General features: G+C 43.1%; 1 protein-coding gene across 1 annotated transcript in view; it reads left to right on the top strand.

The window, feature by feature from the left end:
* Positions 1–23,168, top strand: part of NOX3 (NADPH oxidase 3) — a 478,144-nt gene that overhangs the window by 359,443 nt on the left and 95,533 nt on the right. The window contains exon 10 of the mRNA XM_086926861.1: positions 19,944–20,090. Within this exon, the coding sequence (XP_086782987.1) occupies positions 19,944–20,090 (147 nt within the window). The remainder of the gene's footprint in view (positions 1–19,943; positions 20,091–23,168) is intronic.

The raw sequence follows: 23,168 nt of genomic DNA on the forward strand, positions 1-23,168 counted from the left end.
CCCCAGCCATGAAGGCTCGCGTCTGATTCCAAAATAAAGTCTGGAGCTGAACCAAAGATCGCCCTGCCATTCCATGCGTCCAAATTGTCTAACCACCAATTCAGTTCTGAGACAGCTTCTTGGTTCAGAGAAACGCGGTCGTCGTACCAGAGACCTGATCTGAGAGCCTTGGTCTTTATTCTCTGAAGGGCTCGATAATTCAAGGGGCCCGGAAAGATAGCCTGAATGGAAGAAGAGGGAAGGCCCAAGAGTCTGGCTAGTTCTCTCAAAGAGAGATTCTGTTGTTTCAGGACATGTTTTATCTCTTTCCTTATTTTTGAGATTTTCTTTTGAGGAAGAAGAAGAAGACAATTCTCTGTGTCTACTGTGAAACCGAGGAATTCCATCGTTTTGGAGGGGGAAAGAATGGATTTTTCCTTGTTTATGATAAAACCCAAAATTTCTAGAAGGTCTACAACAGTTTTGAGATCTTGAATGATCTGATCGTAATCTTGAGAAAAAATAAGGATGTCGTCTAGATAAATGATGAGACGAATACCTTTTTCTCTTAGAGATGAGGTCACTGCCCTCATCACTTTGGTGAAACACCAAGGGGCTGAGGAGAGGCCGAAAGGAAGGGCCTGGAATTGGTAAAGATGGTTCTTCCAAATGAATTGAAGAAAAGGTTGATGAACCTTGGCCATGGTAAAGTAGGCATCTTTCAGATCCAATTTGACTAACCAGTCTCCCTCTAATAAGAGGTCCCTGAGAAGATGGATTCCCTCCATCTTGAAATGTCTGTAAACAAGGTATTTGTTGAGTTCCCTGAGATTTATAACGGGTTTCCAACCTTTGTCCTTCTTTTCTACAAGAAAAAGAGTGCTTACGAACCTCAGAAATTCCATAGGGACTTCTAAGATAGCACCTTTTTGAAGCATTGAGGAAATTTCTTCCTCTATTATTTTTTCTAGGTCCAGAGTAAGTGGAATTGCTTTCGGAATTGAATTCTGAACTGGGGTTTGAAATAAATCTACATAGAAACCAACTACGGTATTCAGAACCCAAGGATCTTGTGTGATAAGTTTCCAGTTGTGGTAAAAGAACTTCAGTCTGCCTCCCACTTTTGGATTCGAAGAAAGGGGAAGAGAAGGAGTACTCACTTTGAGGGTTGGTGTCGGCAGGAGCTCCTCTCGCTCTGAAACCTCTGGAACTAAAGCCTCTTCCTCTGGGGGATAGAAGGGAGGTTGGCTGGGGGGTTGGTATCCTCTCCCGCCATAACCCCTGGATCTAGAAAAGGGCAGTCGGTTGAAGCGGCCGAAAGATTGGCCCCTTCTTCCGGCCCTTCCAAAAAGGTTACTAGAATTGAACACCTTCTTCATGTTTTGATGGGCCTTATCCAAGGCGGTAAAGGTATTGACATATTTACCAAGGCTTTTAATCAAGTCCTCGCCGAAGAGAAGGCCTTTGGGATTAAGGGAGGGCTCTTTGTCCGCCAAATCGGTTAGTTTTGGGCTAATTTTGGTTAAGGCCACTCTTCTCCTCTCGGAGTTGAGCCCAGCGTTAGCATTGCCCAACAAGACTAGAGCTCTTTGACTCCAACCACGGATTGAAAGAGTATCAAGAGGGGAGATGGTGAGGTAGCTTTCCTCTGCTGCGTTAATTATTTTAGTCAAGGGACCCAGGATATCTAAAACCTTATCTTGGCATATTTTTAGGGATCTTTCCAGTCCTTTACGAGGGTCCCTGCCGAGCTTAAACAGATAAGTGATTAGCTCGGGGTCGAGATTTGGGGTCTGGCAAACCTTACCCTCTATAGAGGGCCTGGAGCATTCGGCTCTCAAAAGGTTTCGAGTCTCCCTCTCTGTGGTCATGGGGGGTCCATTCAGAACTTCTAGGGTGCTTAATATTAAGAGGGGAAAACATTTCTTCTCCCAAGGGGTCTAAAATACTATCTTTAGAAGATGACGGAACGTCACCATCAAAGAGAAGTGAGTCAAAATCTTCGACATTTTCATCTAGGTCAAGGATATATTCATCTTGGACATCTGAGGCATCATCATTGAGATCATCATTGGTATCATTCTGAGCACTTTGGTAATATGTGTCGAGGGGACACCCAAAACTTTTGTGCCGCTAAGGACACCTCTTGATTTTGTGCCGCTAGGGACACCTGAGGCAAGTGAGGTGAGATTACCTCCTGTAAAATTTGAGGTGCTAGGACCTCCCGTGCTCTCTGGGGTAAAATTAATATTGTTAGATTTTTTATGCCTCTTACCCCTTATTTCTGTGTTCTAGTTTTCAAGGTCATCGTTATTAAAGTCATCCCTTCCGGGAGGGAGTGATCTCTTGGAGGACATGACCTGAGAGAGGGTAGCGAACATGCAAGATCTCATTTCTTTATGTATAAGATTCCTGATAGATTCATCATTAAAATCAGATTCAGCTGCGTTGGCTTGATCTGAGTCGGAATCAGACATGAGTAAAATTATAATAAAATATGTGATGCCTTGATGTCTTCAAGGATAATAATTATAGTATTTATATATATATATATATATTTTTAAATATAATGTTTAAATAATTTATAATTCAGTACCCCTATTTTTTTTTTATATATTAATATAGTAGGTTTGGGTGGGGAGGGTCCAGTAGGACGAAGAGACTCTTAATCAAAATTAATAAACAGTAAAGGGCACAAAACAGTGTTAAAACTGCTAAAGTATAAGGGTTGGGTGGGTTAATCAATCGTTTTAGAGAGATTATATGTGGATTTTGGCAAGAGCGCTATCACAAACGCTAATCCTGCTTGAAAACAGCTGATCGCGTCGGGGAACTGTTTGTTTCCTCGAGCGCGAGCCGCCTAGAGACGCCCATGGTAGACGAGGGTAGAGGAAGGTACCTAGGCAAGCATAACACGCAGCGCGTGTGTTGCCAACGGTCCTTCCTCGGGTCCCTGTGGGCTTGGAGACATGGCGAGAGTAACAGGAAGAGGTCCCGGAGTCCGCCGAAGGAAAGACGAGGAAAGAAACGCCTCACATGTAAGGGCGCATAAAGCAGCACAAAAGCGGAAATCGGCAAATACGCGTGGACACTTAAAAATGGCTATGAAAGGCGGTGAGAGAAGAGGGGGGAAGTCGATCTCCGTAAATTGGAGAACGGGTACCCGAGTCAAGGATAGGGGAAGGAGCGAGTTAGATCAAACATGCAAAATACAAAACTCACCTGAAAAGTCTTGAAAAGCAATATGCTCGTTAGAAAGAGAAGGCAAGTGTAAACATTATGTAAAGATCTAAAACATTAGTTATAACAATAACAACAATAATCAGATAAAAATGAATTAAACCAGCAATGATAAGGAGGATAAGAAAAGCATGACTTATCTGCTTGGAGCCGCATTTAAAAGAGGCTGATTGCCTAGTGATTACTGCTATTGTTTGGTCTGTTATGTTCTAGTATAGAACTTTTACTTTATGACATATGCGGCTGCTTGGGTCTGCATTAAAAGTTGTAAGCATAATGTTAGCCTCCGGTCTTGTAATGAAATTTCAATGGTTTTATGCCAGTAAAATTTCCAGGTAACTATACCTGGTGTGAAACCTATGGTTTTTTCAGTGAATATACATACATATATATATATAAGAAAATCATTGGATTCATGAAATTCGTTGTCACTAATTTTCAAAATTTCTGTGATCATTTTGAATTCTTTGTATGTACTGCACCTCTGGTTGCAATCCTTTTGGTGCTTTAATTGTGCTTGTAAACTGGGAACTGTCATCACCTATGTCCAGGATCTGTGTCAAAAGTGTAGATTCAACAGCAGTCACTGATGTTTCAGACCCAGTCTCTCCTCAACAGTTAGATCTGTTGAACAATTAGTTGAGTGCCAAAACTTTGAATAGTCTCTTGTAATAGATTTCCCAAGGCTCTGGACAGTTACCACGTGTCCCTGGTAAGCACCATTTGAAAAGGTTCTTCATCAAATGGAGCATCAGATTTTTTCCCCCGCATTTTTCATGCGAGCAATCAAACTTCTTTCTGAAAGACAATGTTCTTCGCATGTCATCTTTGGTCAACATATGTTTTAATCTTTCGTTTGTTCACCAAGTACTTCTAGTGAGATGCTTTCTCATCTTTTTTTCTCGAATCGCTTCATTGAGGTAACTTGGTGTTCATTGCTCTCCGGAACATCAATGATGCAGGAATTTCACCTGTGGTTGAGTGGGGTTTCAAGGTAGAATTCAACATAATTTTCAAATCGAGCTTCTCAAGAGTAGCCTGCTCCACTGCTTTCATTAGCTTACTCATAAAATGCTCAACAAGTCATTTGGACTGCGGCCACAAAGGTAGGGTATTCAGATGCTTTATATTTAAAGCTCCAAGAAATCTTTAAACTCTTGACTGTTGAAAGGTGGGCCATTGTCAGACTTCATTATGGCTAGAACACCATATGTTGCAAAGATGCCATCTAGTCTTCCAATGACTCGTCTTGAGTAGCAGATGAAAAATCTTCAGTTAATGGAAATATTGAGTATTCATCCATAATCACCAGCAGGTGATGGCCATTGTTGAGTGGTCCGAAAAGTTTAATGGTTATTCTTTCCAAAGCATGCTCTGGTAGCTCTGATATGTTCACAGTGTGGTGAGTGGTTTTTGTAGAACGGCAGTTAAATAGATGACTGGCCTTTAATTCCTTTTCAACCCTGTCATCAAGATAAAGATACCAGATGTGGTCTCGTTGAGCTCATTTTGTGGCAACTTTTTCACAATGTCCTTCATGGGCCACTCCAATTATATTCTGTCACAAATTCGCCAGAATCAGGATTCTCAACCCTTGTTGGATAACTCCTTCGAAAGTCATGGACATCCTTGACATTTTTGTATTTTTGATATTTACAATCACTGGTGTTGTGTAGTTCCTAAAATACATAGGATTTGTGTGATTGTTGAATAACATAAACTAAGGGATTGGTGTTTAGACTGATTCCGGGCACCCCCACAGGATACGTCAGCCTGTAGACCAACTAGCTCACAGTGCCACCATAATCCCCCAAACCATATCAAGGAGTGAATAGGTTCTGGCACCCATTGCACATGACAACCCTTGACCCTTCAGGGATTGTGGAAACAGTACTTTTGCTCAGTCAATCGTACTCACTTAGTCTCAGAGAGATGCACAGAATAAACGTTGGGAACATTTTCAATAAGTATTTATTGAACCACGTCAATCTAGTATAAAACATGTTTGCTGCGACAATCAATAGACAGAAGCAAATGTAAGAGATTACAAGCACAAATAGAGTAAACAGAAGGTATAATTCTACCATGGTGTTAAAACAGTGAATATATGCAGTCATATAAACATGTCAATAATCAAGCGTACTCCTACGATGCAGACCCTACCTAGGTGTACCTAAGTGCACCAAAAATTTATGTGGGTGTGAAGCCAATAATCCCTTAGGAAAGAGCCAACCCCATTACCTGATAGGAGAGAATGAAGGACCCTGTCTTGGTCTTGAGTTGAAAACACCGCAAGGGATGTCAGGCCACTTCGTGTTGGAGCTTCAGGGTGCAGGGACCTCCTTGTTTGTGTCAGTGTGGAAGCGTCTCCTCCTCCTACCTAGTGAAGGTGCGGTTCTTTTATACCAAAAAAGTAGCCTTGAGGGTTTTTTCTACAATCAATTTGTTGTGAGTACAATTGTGTAGATGAGCCTAAATCAATAATTGTAACTATGCAAAGTAGCCCTGTCGCCCTAGGATGAAGATAGCAATGACTTTTGTACAGAGTATGTTAATCCTGTTATGTACTTCATATGCAGGGGATTTTACTAAGAACCCTCTACATAATACATGAGGATAGTTTCAAGGAAACCAATCAACATTTATTCTGCACATAACTGAGTAAAAGGTCAGTGCTAGAACCGTTATGCAGAGCAAGGTGGGACAAATGTAGGTAAAAGGTCACTTTGCTACTTATGCCTAGGTTAGGGATTACAACACTGGTCAGAGACCAAGTGTGTTGGTTCCATGAATTAATTTGTAATTATACCCTTCAACTTTAACATATAACTATCATGGCTCATGGCAATGATAATCTGGGCTATTGAAATGGCAGCTAGTGTGTTTGATTTTACCATGAATTTGATGTAGGTCTTAGCCATCTTGGATGGAGTACCGTGACCTTGGATATGCACTCTGGAAAAGTAGTCAGCAGGGTTCTTAACCTTCCCTGCAAGATGCACAAAGGTATAGATATACTCTTCTAACCCTAGTCTCCATTGTTCAATGCAAGGAAGCATTTTTTCCTTTGGCTTGCCAAATATAGTCACTAAGGCTTGATGATCAATTACAAGTGTTAAAGGTTTTCCGTACAGGAATACATGGACACTTTCACAAGCCAATACTACTGCTAAGACTTGTTTTTCAGGTAGTGAGTAAGCATGTTCTGTTTGGGACAAACTTCGACTTGCATGTGGTACACTATGCCTTCGAGCAGTTGGGTGTCCGCTGTGCTGTCCATGGATAGAGCGCCGACCCAGACTGGATTAGTATCAACAGCAACCTCTCTATGAAGCTTTGAATTGAAGTATTTCATTTCATTAGCATGCTCAATGGCTTATTTGATTTTCTCTAAACTTTTCTCACATTCATGGGACCAATAAAATTAAACATTCTTTTTCGTCAAGTCTTTCAATGGAGCACTCATAGTGGCAAAGGCTTGTATGTATCTGGAGCAATAACTGGCCATGCCAAGTAATTTAAATACCATAGAAACATTTGTAGGTGGATCTGCATTCGACAACTCCTGTACTTTAGCAGGATCTGGTGTCATACCGACATTAAAAAAGAGGTGGCCAAAGAATTTTAGCTTTATCTAATGGAGCTCACTTTTGTCTGCATTCAAAGTCAAACCTGCGTCAGCAAGTAAAAAACATACTTGTGTAAGAGCTTTATTGTGTTCTTTTTGTGTCAAACCCATAAACCAATATTGCATTGCTGTGATTGAAAGCATTCATGAAAGGTTGTATGATACGTAAAATAACTTCTTGAGATAGTTCCGCAGCAGACGACACACCAAAAGTTAGACTTTTGAATTGAAACAAACCAACATGTGTAGAAAAGGTTGGAATGTAGCTGTAATCTTCAAGCTCGAATTGATGATAACCTTTATCTAAATCAAAGTGAGAGAAGACCTTTGCATTATTTAATTGCATTATCATGTCAACAGTGTGTGGACCTGGATGTTGTTCTCGTCCAATTGCCATGTTTGTCTGACGCATGTCAATGCATATGCGTACAGCTCCTTCGCTGTCCTTTTTAGGCACTAGTGCTATGGGAGATACTCACGCGGAAGGACCAGTTGAACGCTCAATAATATCATGCTTTGGTAACACTTCAAGTTCTTTTCAACAGCTTCTTGGCAAATGAAAAGCAATTTGTCTATCCCTGAGCAACAGAATATATGTCCTCACCAATACATAACTTTACTTTCATAGTCTTCAGCTTTCCTAAACCATGAAATAACAAAGGAAACTGACTTACTATTTTGTGGTGAGCATTCATGTTGTAATTCATAGAAATCACTCCCATATCAGTGGCTGTGCTGAGAATGTATAGACAGGCACTTGACGCTGTGGCTTGAAGCACACGGATGGGTGCATGTACCTTTGTTTTCTTGTGTTTCATAGTTGCTACAAATGAACCTTGACTTTTAAAGGGCGTCAATGCAGCCTATGTATACACTTTGGTTTTTGACGCCGTATGTTGAGGCAATGGAGATAGTTCACTGTATTTCTCCTCAAGAATGTTTATCAATGCACCACGATAATGAGGGAGAGAATGTGGCCTCGGAGCTGGGGAACCAGGTTTGAGTCTCGGCAGGGACGCTCAACATTCTATAATTCTCGGCAAGTCACTTAATCTCCCCGTGCAAAGCAAAAATGAATGTGTCTGTCTAATGTAACTGGTGCTCATGTAAAGCGATCCGATACCTCCGGGTCTAGTTTGGGCTATATAGAACTCCAAGGTATCGACTAACCATTTACTTTCAGTGTAGTCTTCGAACAATGTTTGAATGACTTTGGTGCTTTGGCATGGCGAAATTTCTTTGACTGACGTTTTTCTTCACAAGCACCCAAACCAACATGCACACACTTTTATGAGGTAGACATCAATATGGCACAATAAATTTCATCACTTTCACTTGATAATGATACAGAAGAACTGTTTGATGATGATTACGATGACGATCGACTTCGTTCAGTGTTGAGTTGTCTCAACTGATGTCACCGCTTGGCCTTGTGATTGTTCGTCGAACATTGCTCCTCGAACATTCTGGCTACCATTTTGTCTTGGTGATGTGATGCGCTTACTTTTTCCTTCGCTTTACAAACCAAAATGGTTCTCCTTCCCACAGCCTTACATATATGTCCTGCAGCAATATATTTACTTTGTGTGGAAATGAAAATCAACATCCCAAACACAACTTCATTTTATGGGTAGACATCACTTTGTGTCCTTCAGTCTTGTCTTGGCTTACTTTTCACACTCATGACATATTCATTCTGGGCATCTCCGGCCTCCATGCCAGCACCTTGTTGTCTAGCAGCACACTCTGCAGCCCTGGCAGCCATTAACACTTGCTCCAGGCTATAGGTGTTTCTCAGCATTTGAGTTCATGAATGAATCTGACAAGCATCCATCAATAACTCTTGCATAGCTTCTTCGTCATTAAATTAATTGAATTTACAGTCTCTAATCCAACTTGAGATTCAACACTCCTCTAATCTGACAATATGGGACTTCTTCATTGGTCCCCATCATTTTCTTTATGACTTCTGTTACACCATCACAAGCACGAGTTTTGAGACACTTGATAATCTTTTTGCAATCAGTCTCTTCAAGTGCATCAATGAAATCATCAAAGCAGTCCATCTTTTGCTAATATTTAGCCTTTTGGTGGTACCAAACAGTAGTGTGTGTTTCCGGAAAACAGCAGCATTTCTGCCATTTATGAAAGTGGATGGCATCAAGTGTGGAGCAATCTCCGTCTTCTGTGGCTGTTCATCTTGAACCAGTTTGTGTAAGATATCTCTAGGGCCTTGGGACCAGATGGCTTCTGGATCCTCCTTGATGACTTTTAGAAAGAAGGCCTCGGGCTTTTCCTCCATTAGAAAAGTAGCATTTCACTATTCGAAAGATATTGGAGATTGTGGGGATTGTCGTGCACTTGTCAAACACATCCCTTGTGCGTTGTCTGTGTTGTGACACCTGGTGCTGAGGTCATAACGGCTCACTGTACTCAGGTTCCGGTTGAGTAATTAACTATTTTATCCTTTGGCAGCTCTTTGCAAGCTCTTTGTCTTCCCAAACTTCTAATTGTAACGTTATCTTGCAATTCATTATTATCAATAGTTGATCCTTGAAAACCTGGTTGCATCTGCCTTCAGCATTAATGCTCTGGATTACATATGACTGTATGTTGTGTAGCAAAGAAACAAAAGGTCCTAAGCAATTCAAAAATACAACTTAATACTAAATAGACCATAATAGGTTGCTATATATTTTTCATTGCCCAGCCGGACAGGGAATTTATTTTAGATTGAATCAAAAGATTTAGAGTCTGAATATATTTAGCAAAAATACACAATTTCTGCAGTATGTCACAGTCCTGCACCGTACTTAAGAGGTAAACACAGTAAGAGTGAAAAAAGAATAGAATAGGGAGGAAGGGTTTCTTCAGGCAAGAAGAGAGAGCGTACTGGGCACTTTTTAAGTCAGTGTTATCAGTGTTTCCCAGAGTAGCACATACAAACAGTAATATACAATGATCATATGTATGACTACTAGAAAGAGGCGACGTTTCGATCCCACACACTATTTACAAGGGGATCATCATCAGGACTTTAACAATTAGAATTGCCTGGTTTAAACAATATACACGCCTGTTGAGGAGAGAACAGGGAGAAAAGGAAAAAACATTGTTATTTTAAGTAGGTTCGAAAGGTAGGAGAGGTCAGCTTGACCGCGTTTTACACACTATTTACAATTTACAGTATCCGGAATCGCAGTGATGAAGTGCTGCTAGAGGGCGTGGTTTGTGGTTGACGAACAATAGTGCTTTGTGCATTTCCTGTGCTAAGGTTGAGTCACAGGAGTAGTTCTATTAACCTAAGTGTAAAAAACCGTGGTGCGTTGTGCGTGTTTGTGGCGCGAGGGTTGATTCACAGGAGTAGGTCAGTCCTAGTAGTGAAAAGCTAGCACCTCCGTGATTGTGAGGAGGGAGCAGCGTGAACAAGTATTTGTTAAAGTATTGGTTCGTTATTTAGCAGTGGTTTGCAGAATAATGTGCCATGGGACCTTACTATTTCAATAGGCAATTCCCCAAATAATTATTAAGGAAAATTGCACTCCCAAGGGGCAGCGAGATTTGTAAGTTCGGGAAATTCGGCAGTGGGCGCTGCTCTGTCAATCTAAGAGCGGTCGAGGCATGCTCTTGTGCTTACCTCCGTGAGGGCTCGTGTAGGGCAAGGGGGCGTACAGAGACGCGGCTGGAAGAGCTTATATGTCACAGCTCTTGGTCGGACAGGGCGTGAAATAGTGCCGTGGGCTCTGTTTAGGGAGCAAGGAGTTAGAGGGAATCATGCTGGTTCAGTGTTTGTCGAGTGTCAATTATAAGGTTTTAAAAACAAGATGGCGCCTGAATTTGCGATAGCGGGTAGTCCATTTTTAGTGTTGACACGCTGGGTAGATAGAGTCCTCGGGCTAGAAGGTGCACATATCAAGCGGAACAGCAAGGAGACAGAGAGGCTTTAGAGCGTGGAGATTGTTTGAAGGCGAAGGTTTCGGCTGGCAGTATTTTCGGGAGAATTTCTTCACACAGAGGTACGATGTAGGGGGGTTTTGACACTGCGAGAGAGGGGGTAGAGGGTCTTTGACACCGGGTGCTAAAGTTTCCGAGCTAAAGCGCATTTTCCTTTTTAAGGTTGTGACGAGCAGCAAGGTATTGAGAAATTGAGGGCAGGATAGAATTGGGAGTCGATTCTATAATAAGTGAAGGTAAGCGTTATCATTTGGCATTTATATAGCAGATTTAGGGGTCAGAGTGAGTTCTGTTTGAGTTTTTATTGATATGAGGTGTTTTGTTCAGTTTCCCACTAAGACACAAATTTCTGATTATAGTTTCACCAAGTGAGTATGACAGCATGTTTTGTTTCTTGTGGTGAATAAAGAGCACTTTTGAGGAGAGGTGAAGGGTCACAGAAAACATACACTATCAGCCATGGAGGTTTGTCAAATCACAAGGTGTAAACATGGTAAACATTATGTTCCTTGCAATATTTGGATGTTTGACTAAAAAAGGTTTTCAATTAAAGTTATGCATATGTTTAGTTTTCAGGCCCCTGAAGAAGAGCCCAACAGGGCTCGAAATGCATTGGGCATCACTTGGAATCATCAATATTTGAAAAATGAAAAGATTAAAATGTTTAGTGTATTAAATTTCAATATTTACTTTGGAAATATAATTTTTTGTGATGAATTGAAGATGAAAATATAAATGTATATGAGAAAAAACATTGTTTGTATGTTTATTTAGAAGCGTTCAGATATCATAGCACCAAAGCTGATGAAGTTGTGACAAATTCACAAATAAAAAAGAGGGTGATGTTCTAGTTTTAGAACCACATTAGCAACAGTGCACAGAGGTTGAGTGTTATGTTCACTTGAGATAGAAGGCAAGCAATCACATCATCTTCACTGCTTGAATGTGATGGATAAACCGTTCATGTCCACTGTATTAACTCAAGTAGTGCAGTAGATAGTTTCTCCACTGCATTGTCACTGCAAAAAAAACCTTCTGGTGCAAGTTCCAGAAGGATTTTCTTTTAAAACAATAATGTAGGGACATGAGGAAAAGGCTTTCCTCATAAGATGAGTTTGTTTTTATCATTGTTGTAACATGCAGCATGCTCAGGACACTGATGTCACACTAATGAAAGTGAAACCAGTCAGCGTCATCAAGCATAACTCTGCCCTCGTGCACTGATCAAGACGACAGAGGTACAGGTACAGAACTACAATGTCCCTGTTTTACCAATACCAACTCAAAATGTCTCCTGCATGGTTATTCCGCCATGACTTTGAACCACTTATTAGCCACCAGGAATACTTTGGGAGGGGGGTAATATTCACCCCGAGTACAAGGGAAGTACTCTGCCCCAAGAAAATTAATGGTCTTCTGCCTACCTGGGGGTTACCCCAATCTGCCCACTCTCCTAGAAGGCAGAATGCACACAAGACCACCAGAGATAACTTTTAAACAAAACATCAGTTGTGGGACAGTCTTTCCAAGCATAAGGCCTGGCCACCACCTCAAAAGTGGCAAAACAGTATCTCTCCCTGGGGGCATAAAGGCCACTAGATACCAGGGCTAATAAATGAAGAAAAAAAAGGATGGGTCAGTCTGCCCATGCATTGGGCGTGCCTTCACCCCATAATGGCTCCAGTAGTCTTTCAATCCGCTGGGGCAGATTGTAAGGTATACTCTAGCCCACTAAACACCGGAGATACTTTAGAAACAAAAAAGTGGCAGGGCAGACCACATAGGCATTGCGCCTTGCCCCATTGCATAAAGGGGTTAACATATTTTCTGCCCCCCATACAAGAAACAACCTTGCACTTCCACTAATATATGGCATTTTCAAATTATAAAAATCTCTTGCACTCTTATATGTCTACATATTTGCCTTATTGAATAACACAACTTTATCTAATCACCATTTCTTTGAGAATACTATTCCATTGCATTTCAGAAACTTCACCTCTCTTTCTGAACATTTTCTTCTATACATGATGCAATGTACCTCAATTGACCTCCCAAATTACATATTAAACTCAAAATAAGAGAGACACAATTGCCTACATGCATCAAGGGTTTTTGGATTCACAAACGGTGCGAATCGCAAAAATCGGCCGTTTGCGAATGCAAAACCCTTTTTTGGGATGCATTAAGGTTTAGGCTTTTTTCACAATTTAAGAAATCGCAATTTATTTGCGATTTCTTAAATTGCGATAGCATTTAAGAAATCACAATTTTGCGATTTCTTAAATGCAATGCATGATTGTTTTGAAATCGCGAATTCGCAATTTGGAAGGGGTAAATTAGCATGAAGTTGAACTTCATGCTAATTTACCGAAAACTTTCAAACATGCACTAGTTGCATATTTGAAAGTTTTAATTTACACACACATGTCCTTGGGTCATGTGTGTGTGCAAATTGCACTTAAAGTAAAATTTCAGGGGTGCAGGGAGGAGTTCTTTGGACCCCCCGGCACCCTTGAAATTGCATTCACATTTTGCGATTCGCAAAATGAAATTCGCAAAATGTGAATGCCTTCCCATTCATTCCTATGGGCCTTTTGGCCCATAGGAATCAATGGGAAGGGTTTCCTTAATTGCAATTCGCAAATTGTGAATCGCAATTAAGGAAAAATACCGAATCGCAAAAAAAATGCGAATTTTTCATGCATTGCCGTTTGCGATTTCTAAATTGCGATTCCTTAATTTTCGCAATTTAGGAATCGCAAACGGCAGCAATGATGCATGTGGCCGAATGATTCATTTGCAATCCCTGTATAGTATGTGAACAATTGATAAAACAAATTAACTTACTAGCCAAAATTAAATGTTTTCATTGGATTTGGTTCTGGTACTTGAGATATTGCTTCTCTGCCTGTGTCATTGTAGTGATTACTTCCGAACTAACAGCACCTCTGTTCATCTGCATATGACTGACAGTCTCTTTTTGTGCGTTTATGTAACCGTGTTGAATTTCCTGATAAGATTTTTGTAAAAAAAAACCTCTTCTGCCTCAACAATTTGTGGCAAGGTTGCATTCTTGCTAAATTCCCTCTCATCCATTTTGTAAAGAGAAATGTGAGAAAAGTGAGTGGTTGAGATGCTCCTCATTTACACTTATTTTGCTTACTTCCACCTACTTTTTTATATATATTTTTTCCTTCACTCTTGTTACCTATAATTAGCACAGCCATTCACTGTTTTCCAGTGTTGTGCTCTGAAAATTCACTTTCTAGAGTCAGATTGGGGTCACAATTTCAAAAAAATCTATTATTTTAAATGTATACTGTCAAAATCCGCTCCCTGAATTCTCGTGCCCACCACCAGGGGTCTGAATTCTGGGGCTCTCCGGTGTTCTAATAAGCTTCCAGACCCTCCCCTTCATGCATATACTGACTTCAAGTCATTTGGATTCTACTAGAAAATTATCATCCATTCTCAATCCATGGCCGGTTTTGTGGAAGCAAGCCTGCTCATGCTTGAAGCCAGCCTACACATGTTTGACATTCCATTACCTAGAATTCCCTGCTCACTGCTTCGTCTCCACCCCTGCAGGTCAAGGATGGGTGTAGAAATTTGGCACACCTGTGTCTGGCTGCTGCCCACACCTGATGCATGTGATTACTGTGGGCTCTTTTAAGCCCCAACTCCCTTCAGTCCAGGGTTGGTCATTATAGCTGTGTACCGGTGAGACTGACCCTTGTTTCCAGTGTTTCCTGATCTTCTGATATTCTTGTTTCCAGTGTTTCTTGAGCCTTTGATATCTTTGTATCCTGAGCCTTAGCATTCCTTGTTCCTGGCCTGTAGCAGTTTCCCCTGCACCTGAATTAGCACTGCCAGCAGTGCTACCTTGACTCCTGAGCTTTTGCTCACTGTTAGTTCCTTTCCAGGACTGCCTTCAGTGCTACTTTGTTTTCTTTATTCCTGAACCAGCACTCCCATTTCCTTGGTTCCAGTTCATAGTTTTCTGTCTTTTTATTCTACTGTCTTGCTTCTATTACTTTGTATGTTTGTTACTTGCTTTCTGCCAAGTGTGCCCTGTGATTTCTTCCTTTCCTGTTAAGCACTCTTCCTTGCTAGCTCCTTGTCTATTGTGCATGTGTTTAGTTTTACCCCCTTGCTGTTACTGCCTTGTGTGTTCCTGTTTGATCGTCAGGATCAGTGGGCACAGCTGACTACCTAGTTGGTGTTTCTTGGTCACTGTGAGTATTGTCTTTGAGTTACATTTATAACATCACCATAGGTATCAGCTCCACAGACCCTGCCTTTGCATGCATGTCCTATATGTGGGAATTTGCAGTAAGTATCTGTAACAGCAATTTTGGGTGAGGAATTTACTGATCTTCAGTCTTACCGTGTGGAGCTCCTGAGTGCGTTACCCTACATTCCTTTTATTGTTAACGTTGTTTTAGATATGTGTCTTGCATATCCGTCCTGTGTGTAGTTTTCTGAATGCTAAATCACCTCTGAGGGCCTGTCCTTTCTGAGTCTTACCTCTTTTATTCTCTTGTACAGAGCTTCCTCTTTGGATTTCCTTTCTCCTTTGACTCGCTGTGTGATCTTGGGCGGCTCTGTACCCTGGATTCTGCCTACTTTGTCTTCCCTGGCACCAGTCGTTGCCAGTGTCCCTGAAACATGCCATTGTCCCGTACTGAGTACCGACATATACCTTTTAATTTCACCACTTATAATGCAAAATGTTTCTTCTAATGCTTGTATAGCACTCTCTTCTGTGAGAGCACAGTCTACCTCTTCCTATGCACTACACAGGGGCCAAACAGCCAGCTAGCCAGCCTCCATATTGTTATAACCCAAGATGTTGCTTTGATGTGGAATTCTTTTTCACGAACAGCTGGGAGCGCCACATGCACACAGAGACGGCCATCTATAATGAAACCCTTTCCATGACAAAACCCAGAAACATTGGCCTTGTTAGTTATGTTTTTCTCAGTACTTCATGTAGTGGTACATTTCAGAGGGTGTATTCATCTTTCGCAGATAAAAATTGTGTATATGCTTATTAAACAAATTTGTGACTTTCTGTGATATCAGTGCACTGGCATTTAGGTGTAATGGGCGTTGGGGCGCCGCCATGCTTGTTTGAGTCCTGTGGATCACTTACCTGAGAGGCGTGGACAATCTAGCCCAGCAATACTCCCAGTGGAAGGCTTCTTCCAGAGGGATGTGGGGACCACTGGACAGGTTCCTCACACCTCACAAACCACCGTGATTGGCTGACCCAGTAGGCCCACGAGAGCCTTCTCAACGCTTGGACTGACCGGTCCAAGGTGGTACAACGGGGCTCGGACCCCTCCGGCGCTGCCCGGCGTTGAATGGGATGTTAGCTTGTTGCTGTGCGGTCACCTAGTTTGAACTCAGCCGTACTCTGTATTCTGGGTCATACTACCCTCTCTTTCTTCTTTCACACCTTTCTCTTTTCTTCCCAATGATCTGTCTCCTGTCCTGTATCCCGTACAGTACTCGTCTAAGAGTATACCAGACCTCTGTTAGTGTTTTTTTTTCTATGAGCGTGGTGTACCACATGTAAATGCCAATAAAAATAAATAAAAAATAAAGAAATAAATAACTTACTGGGGCCAATCCAGACGCTGGTAGCAGAGTTGGGATTAGCCTGAATTTGGGCTCCCAGAGAGACTGGGAGCCTGTATCTGCTGTCTCCAACCCGGCAACGCAGCTCGGGTTAGAGACATCTCAGGGCGCTTGTCGGTTTGTCTGTCATAAGATGACTGGCTGAACTCACATGCACACTGATAGCCGTATCCACCACTCCCCCTCCATTATTGCCCCCTTGGTGGCCACACCCCCAAGACTCGGCCCTTAGAACTTGAAAAATAAAACGATAATATACCTGGGGGGGGTTTTATTACCAATTTTATTGATGTTCAAGGAGAGCATACAACACAAACAAAGTACACACAGTCTATTCAGTAAGCGGTGCACCTGAGAACGCAGTACTCCACAACACTTTACATCAAGATCTAGTAATTGAGTGGGTTGAGCCTGGCACCCACAGCATCCTACAAAGGCCAAACAGAGTGTTAGTCCCCACCCATTTACCCCACACTTTGCTGAATTTCTTGGGACAACCCCTGGTCTCATATACAGAGAGCTCTTGCGCAGCGCACGAGTCCCCTCCCCTGCGCCATCGTGACAGGGCAGGTGCCACCAGATTTAGCCAGCATTGTGCAATGTCTCTCTTTGCCACTACTAGAGCCGTGTGTAGGAAGAGCGTATTGGTGTGAGAGCCATCCAGTCCCTCGGTAATGCCTAGGAGTATGTTGGTGGGATTAAAAGGTACCGCCCATCCCAGGACCTCAATGAGCTTCCCTAGCACCGATTCCCAAAAATGTGTGATAGATGGGCATGACCATACCATGTGGAAGAAGTCCGCATGAGGTTGTGAGCAACGGGGACATGAGGCCGCTGACCGAAGACCTGCTCGGTGGAGGCGCAGCAGCGTGAGGTAGGCAGCATGCAAGTAGTAGAGCTATACCAATCGGAGCCGGGCTGAGACAGTGATTAACTTAAGGGCCACTAGGGCATCGCACCAGTCAGAGTCGTCTAAGGATTCAACCCAGCCCTCCCACCGGACTCTGAGCTGAGCGAGTGCGTTGGGGGAATGGTTGATGAAAGAGTGGTAGATATGGGAGATGCCCCCTTTCCCCAAGTTGCGAGTCAGAGCCTTGGCCTCTGGCGGGCTATAGTCAGGCAGAGCCGTGCCCTCCGGGACTTGTGATTGGATGGCAGGTCGCAGCTGTAGATAGTGATAAAACTGCAAGGGATATAAAGAGAAGGTATGTTGCAGGTCCTGAAAGGTGCGGATGTGTCCCCCCTTCCAAACATCCCTCAACTGTGAGATACCCATTAAGTCCAATGCTCTGAAGCCAGATAATCTTGCCACTTCTTGGAGCTGTGTGCCCTACCAGAGTGGAGTGCATTGGGTCTGTTTCCCGGACCAATGAGTGTTGCGTAGGGAGGCCCGCCAGGCCAAGAAGACTCCGCGCATGATCTCAGGCAGCGCTCCGGGGATGGCGTTACCGTATAGCATCCCTTGAATAGTGGGCAGGCCCAGAGTATGGAACTCCAGCCAGTAGGCCAGGTCCGACCATCCCCCATTGAACCAGTCGTGCACTACAAGAAGGTGGGTCTCCAGATAATAAAGATATAGGTTTGTCATCCCCAGACTGCCATCATAGGGTGGGATTCAACACTGTGCGAGGGCTAGTCTAGGTCGTCGACCTCCCCCCCCCTCCCCCCCCCCCCCCGAGAAATTTAACAGCTAGGCGGTCCATTTCCCTGAACCATGCACGGGAGAAGAAAAGGGGCGTATTCTGGAGGATATAAAGGAACCTGGGCAATATCATCATCTTAAATAAAGCTATTTTACCCATAGGGTTCAGGGGCAAATATTGCCACCGGAGGAGATCGGTCCGGGCCTTCTTCAGCACCGCGGTGACATTCAGCGTCCAGGCTAGGTCAGGGAGGAGGGCCACCCAGATCCCGAGATATTTAAGGGACTGCCACCGGAGGGGTATCGTGGACTGCCTTTCAAAGCACTCACGGGATAGATGAAGGGGGACCAAGACGGATTTGGCAGTGTTCACCCGGAGGCCGGAGATTTGCTCAAAGGGTCAGAGCTCCAAGGCATCGGGGTCCTGACCGCGCCGGTTGGGCCAGGTACAGGAGTACATAGTCAGCATAAAGGGCAATTTTGTCCTCGTCAAGTCCAGGCCATCTCCACCCCTGGATGAGATCGTCAGAGCTCACCAGGCACGCCAGGGTTTCCATCGCAAGAGTGAAGAGGAGGGGCGACCGGGGACATCGCTGCCTGGTGCCTCCGCGGATAGGGAAGGGCGGGGACATGGCCCCATTGACTATCACTCGGCCGGCAGTATAGCGGTTACACAAGCTGGTGGAAGCGCTCTCTGAAGCCCATTTCTGCCAAGACCGCCTCCAAATATCGCCAATCCAACGAATCAAATGCTTTTTCAAAGTCTATAAGGAGGAGGGAGATGTATGGGGTCAGTTGATGGCGGTTCGCGAGGGTGAGGTGAAGGTGCCGGAGGCAGTGACGGGTACTCCGCGCAGGCATAAAGCCGCACAAATCAGGGTGAACCAACTTGGCCAAATATGGCCACACGCGGTTGGCCAGGACAGTAGCAAAGATCTTGAGCTCCGTATCAATAAGAGAAATTGGCCGGTAATCGGCACAGTGCCTCGGGGGCGGCTGAAACTTAGGGATCACCAAAACGGTAGCCATGTCAATCTCAGAGCGAAATGAGCCCTTATCAACCCCCTCATCATACAGTTCAAGCAGATAGGGCACCAGCGAGTCACGGTAGCTCACATAAAACTCCTGGGGAAAACCGTCCAGACCCGGCGTCTTACTGGACGCCATGTGGGAGATCGCTTCGTTGATTTCCTCGAGAGATCCAGCACCTCGGCCTCAGTCTCACTAAGGCATGGAAGGGAAATTTGCTCGTGGTGGATCAAGTCAGGGAGCGACTTCCACGGAGACTGCGCGGCGTAGAGGGCTGTATAGTAGGTGGAGAAGCACTGAGCTATCGCCGCTGCAGATCGCTGGGTCGATGAAGAAGCTTACCATTTTTGTCTCCCCACCCGTATACGTGCGCCACAGCGGACCTCCAAAGCAGTTTTGCAGCTTCCATGGAAACCAGCCTGATCTCATCTCGCAAGAATGAATATACCTGTTTTATTACCGTTTTGAGGCTGTTGGTAGGGAGAGTGACACTCCTCGGCCATAGCGAATGAGCCGACACTCAAACCCTATCGTGCCCACTTTCAGTGATCACCAGCTGCCACTGCTCCCCATCCAATACGTGGGGAGGGGAGATTCCAACTTTTCCAAGACTGGACCAAAACTAGTGAGAGAAGTTAAAGTGGAAGGCAGTAGTCTGGATACAAATTCTGGTAAAAGAGATATTGCCGGATTGCCATGATGAGATTCACTGTGATTGAAACAAAAAGAAAGGCCTTGCACTAAGATGAGCATATCCTTTCGTTTGTGTAGAATATGGGTCTTAGCAGAATATCTAACTAAATTACATTCTCCTTTTTTCAATAGGTCTATTTTTACTGGATTTGTCGGGATACATGCTACTTTGAGTGGTTTATTGATCTGCTGCTGTCTCTGGAATCACAAATGGCGGAAAGAGGCAGCACCCATTTCCTGAGCTATCACATGTTTCTGACTGGCTGGGATGAAACTCAGGTAACAATCCACAGCCAACTGTATGTCGGGGGCTATTTAATTTCTCGTCATTTAAACAAGCTAGCGTTGCATTAAGTACTTGCATGATCATGATGTGCTCCAAACAGAAAACATTTTTTTGATTAATGCAAAACAGGCTTCTTTTGAAAAACAAACATTCTTTAGACGAGTCTTTTTGCAACACTTTACGAATGGTAAATTTGCTGTGCTGCCTACTAGTAGTACAAAGATCACATTGCAAGTTACATCCATATTGTCAAACCAGTTGTGCAATTTGCTCATCCTTGGTTTGCAGAGTTGAATAGTACCTAGGGGTAGGCCCTATCCCTGAGCTAGGCCATAGAACGCTACATCATCTTTTTCTGTGCTACTGGAATAAACGTCTTTACAGTTTGCATTAAATCACCTGAAAAAAAGAGAAATTGACGGTTTATGACTTCCTTGATGTTATTTCTTTTTCATACCACTCTTTTCTCTTCTTTGGTTAAGAGTTCATAAGTACAGGATTGCACAGTATGGGATTTTTGTTAAATGAAAGCAAATGTGTTGCACCTAACTTTTGGCCTATAAAATGAGATTAATAGATATGCTACACCTGCTAACTCTCCCCAACTCACAAAAGCTAATAACAACTCTCATTATGAGTTGCAAGAGCATTAACCCTAGGTCGATACCACTCTTGGCTAGAGCAGTAAGCCTATGTAGATACCACCCCTGGCTAGGGCTAGAGCTATAAGCCTAGGTAGATATCACTCCTGGCTAGGGCTAGAGCAGTAAGCCTAGGTAGATATCTCTCCTGGCTAGGGCTAGAGCAGTAAGCCTAGGTAGATACCACCCCTGGCTAGGGCTAGAGCAGTAAGCCTAGGTAGATACCACCCCTGGCTAGGGCTAGAGCAGTAAGCCTAGGTAGATACCACTCCAGGCTAGGGCTAGAGCAGTAAGCCTAGGTAGATTCCACTCCTGGATAGAGCAGTAAGCGTAGGTGGATACCACTCCTGGCTAGAGCAGTAAGCCTAGGTAGATACCACTCCTGGCTAGAGGAGCAAGCCTAGGTAGATACCACTCCTGGCTGGAGCAATAACCCTAGGTAGATACCACTCCTTGCTGGAGCAATAACCCTAGGTAAATACCACTCCTGGCTAGAGCGAAAACCCTAGGTAGATACCACTCCTGGCTGGAGCGATAACCCTAGATAGATATCACTCCGGCTGGAGCGATAACCCTAGGTAGGCACCACTACTGGCAGGAGCGATAACCTTAGGTAAATACCACTTCTGGCTAGAGCGATAACCCTAGGTAGACACCACTCATGGCCATTTCAAATTTCCTAGTGTCTCCTAGCCCCAAAACTTTGTGCCCGTACACATGACCCAGAGCCGAAGACTGTTCTGCAGGGACTGCGGCAACTGCAGCTGGCCTTCTCCTTCATGATGTGGTGAACAGCAAACTCTTCCTCCACTCTCCCCTCACCTACTCTATCCTCTCTCCGTCCGCCTTCCCAGAGCCACGTGTACCACAGCCTTCAAATAGGCGCCTCATCAGTTTACCACCAGCTCCAACTAGGTGGTGATGAATGCAGATTTGGGCCTCTTATATTCCTTGGAATACGAGAAGCATTGAGTATTGGTCCCGGTGTTCCTGGATCTGCATGCCATCCCCCATTCTGTGGAGTTTAGTTTGCAGACCATGCATTTTCGTGTGGGGATGCCAGCCCGAACCTCTAATTCTGGTCCCCGGGAAGCTCGCACCAAAATATGGGAAAATTGTAGTGAGGTCCAATGATGTTTTCTTACAGAGAGTTCTTATGGATAGCCAACGTTGCTACTGATCTTGACAGATGAGGCCAAAACATTATAAAACCGTATATTTTCTGATTCCTGCCTCCAGTCAAAACAATTTAGAGCATGCAGCAGCCTCTTTTTTTTCTGCTCAAATATACCTTTCTTTTCTACATTCGCAATAAACCCTATACCCGATGGCTTGCAAAAATACAATAAATTTTAGCTTGGAAGTTTGCCACTCTATTTAAAAAATATTTTCAGTCTTTAGGCTTATACTGGTGGATAGCTGTTTGAGTGCTTTACCAGTGCAAAAACAGGTGCAGATTCGTGGCCCATTAATCGTTCTCTGTTGAATCTTTATTTCCAACTGAGGCTAGGCATCAAAAGGAATGCATTTCAATATGGTGAAGCACATTAGCCTCCACTAGGAAGACAGAGAGTGAGTGGTTAGGTTTCAAACTATAAGGAATACTAACAAAGTTATAAACTCAAATTAGTTTCAAATCAATGACCAATACATGAATGATTGAATCAAAATATTTCAAAGCAATCCAAAAAGTCATAACCCAAAGACAACTATTACTAAATTGCCTCGAAAGCACAGTTAAGCAAAATCAGTTCTCCCATAGAGAACCCTACTTTGCCAAGGAGGGAAAATGTTCTACTAGTAGGCCTGGTGAAAAAGGTTCTAAATTATCATCTACATTTCACTAGTTTAAATCACACACTTCTAAAATTTGATACACATGGCTCCCACATAATGCACCAATCAGGTTAAAGTACACAAAGATAACTACGCTCATTATTTTCTGAAGCTACTGCACCATGAGACCTCTCTAAATGTCCTTCAAACGTATACAACATAATATATTATACAAAATAATATATGTAATATAATATATATTAGAACATAATGAAATGTATTGGAGCAAGCTGTAATCTGCAGGTGCATTGTAACAGCTCGTTAGCGTATTCTACAAGAATCACACAAAAGATCACATTTCACACGAGAACAGCAAATCAAGGGCACATCGAAATTATCCGAAGCAAGATGTCAGTCAAACGTTATCCGTTTTTAAAATACAGCCTTTATTAGTTATAGCCAATCTAAAGTAAATAATGCACAAACAGTACATTTGCGTGTTTCATGTTAATGTCAATATAAATGCAAAACTATTGATATGGAAAATATCTCCACCATAGCTCATTTAGTACACATATTACCAAAGTGTTCTAAATTAATTCCAGATCTTGTCTATAAAAAGGGAGCATCCCAGTGCGAATAGTAGTTGCAAAA

The sequence above is a fragment of the Lissotriton vulgaris genome, chromosome 6 (assembly GCF_964263255.1).
Source record: "Lissotriton vulgaris chromosome 6, aLisVul1.2, whole genome shotgun sequence".
Lineage (NCBI taxonomy): Eukaryota > Metazoa > Chordata > Amphibia > Caudata > Salamandridae > Lissotriton > Lissotriton vulgaris.